At 43.9% G+C, this 1,878-nt stretch overlaps 1 protein-coding gene across 1 annotated transcript; it reads right to left on the reverse strand.

Moving 5' to 3' along the window:
• Positions 1-573: 573 nt before the first annotated feature.
• Positions 574-1,213, reverse strand: LOC111877975 (uncharacterized mitochondrial protein AtMg00820-like). Its single transcript, XM_023874474.1, has 2 exons — positions 887-1,213; positions 574-612 (listed from the first exon to the last, which is right to left on the reverse strand). The coding sequence occupies exons 1-2, from the start codon at positions 1,211-1,213 to the stop codon at positions 574-576; spliced, it is 366 nt and encodes a 121-aa protein (XP_023730242.1).
• Between the last annotated feature and the right edge of the window lie 665 nt (positions 1,214-1,878).

The following is a 1,878-nucleotide window of genomic DNA, read 5'->3' on the forward strand; positions in this document are numbered from 1 at the left end:
CTTCTGCAGTTGATAGAGAGACACAACTTTGTTTCCATGAAGACCAACTGACGAGATGTTCTCCCAAAAATTGACATCCACCTGAAGTGCTTTTTCGATCGAGCTTGCATCCGACATGATCTACATCTGTGAAGGCTTGTAGGCTGAAGTCATTGCCTGCGGGGTACCATAGACCAATAGATTTGCTTCCTTTCAGGTACCGTAGAATCTGTTTGGCTGCGGTCAGGTGAGATGCTTTCGGGTTAGCCTGATACCTTGCACAAACACCAGTTGCAAAGGCAATGTGTGGTCTGCTTGCGGTGAGATACATCAAAGAGCCTATGATGCCTCTATAAGTCTTGTGATCCACAAATTCGCCTGAGGGATCAACAGAGATCTTATAACCGAAGGCCATGGGGACCTTAGCAGATGAACAATTGTCCATCGAATATTTCTTTAATAGTTCAATGGTGTATTTCTCTTGATGAATGAATATGCCTTGTAGAATTTGTTTCATTTGAAGACCTAGAAAGAAGTTAATCTCTCTATTCATTCTCATTTTGAACTTGTTGGTCATCAGCTTAGCAAATTCATCTACCATGCCTTGATTAGTCGAACCAAAGATGATGTCATCTACATATATTTGTATCATCATAAGATGATCACCATTTTCTTTTCTGAATAGTGTGGGATCAATCACTCCTCTCTTGTACCCGGATGAGACGAGGAATTCAGAGAGTATCTCATATCAAGCTCTTGGGGCTTGCTTCAGACCATAGACTGCTTTTTCAAGCTTGTAGCAGTGGTCTGGGAATTCAACATTTTCAAATCCTGGAGGTTGCTGAAGATAAACTTCTTCTTTTAGTTCCCCATTGAGAAAGGCACTTTTATCGTCCATCTGGTGTACCTTGACGTTTTTGTGGGCTGCGTATGCAAGAAAGATCTGGATGGCTTCCATGCGTGTTACCGGAGCATACGTTTCATCGTATTCAATGCCTTCCAATTGAATATAGCCCTTGGCAACAAGCCTTGCCTTGTTTCTGATTACCGCACCAGATTCATCCAACTTGTTTTTGAACACCCATCTAGTGCCAACAATGGAGTGACCATGTGGCTTCGGAGTGAGCTGCCATACTTTATTTCTTTGAAATTCTTCAAGCTCTTCTTGCATTGCGGCTATCCAGTCCGGTTCAAGTAGTGCTTCTTTTATCGTTCTGGGCTCCACGGAGGACATAAATGCTGCATAGTGGCAGTGATCAGATAAGTCCTTGGAAGACCGAGTCTGGATACCTGCGGATGGGTTGCCGATGATTTGACCTGGTGGGTGGTCTTTAGTCCATACATGAAGACGTGGCAACAGATGATCAGCAGCTGCGGTAGAAGGAATATCTTGGATATCAGAGGAATCTGCAGTTGGAGATGGCAGTTCCCCATGGATTTGAGAACATCCCGCTGAATCATCTTGATCTATTGGAACAGAATTTTCTTGAGTAGCCGGGAGAGGTTCCCCCTAGATTGCGGATGGGAGTTCCTCTGGAACCTGAGAAGGTTCCCCCTGGACTGCATATGGGAGAGTGACAATCCTTGGATCGGTTCTAGTGTCAATATTCTCTATGAGTTCATCATCCGAATCCGAAGATGTGTTTGATGGTAATGCTTCTCTTCGGGCAAGAAATTGAACATTATCAAGTACTGGAACCTCAACGGTTGCGACTAGATCCGGAGTAGAGCTTTCCCCCTCAACCGGAGAGGTGGAAGTATTAAGAGATACTACTTCAGATAGAGATGGTCCAGAAACATCAGCATGTTGTTGTTGAGCTGCGGGTGACACAAGAACTTCAGATAGTTTGCCGTTTCAACAGGATCGAATAGATCGTCATAATTGACTTCAACTAGATT

Source organism: Lactuca sativa, chromosome 5, assembly GCF_002870075.4.
Source record: "Lactuca sativa cultivar Salinas chromosome 5, Lsat_Salinas_v11, whole genome shotgun sequence".
NCBI lineage: Eukaryota > Viridiplantae > Streptophyta > Magnoliopsida > Asterales > Asteraceae > Lactuca > Lactuca sativa.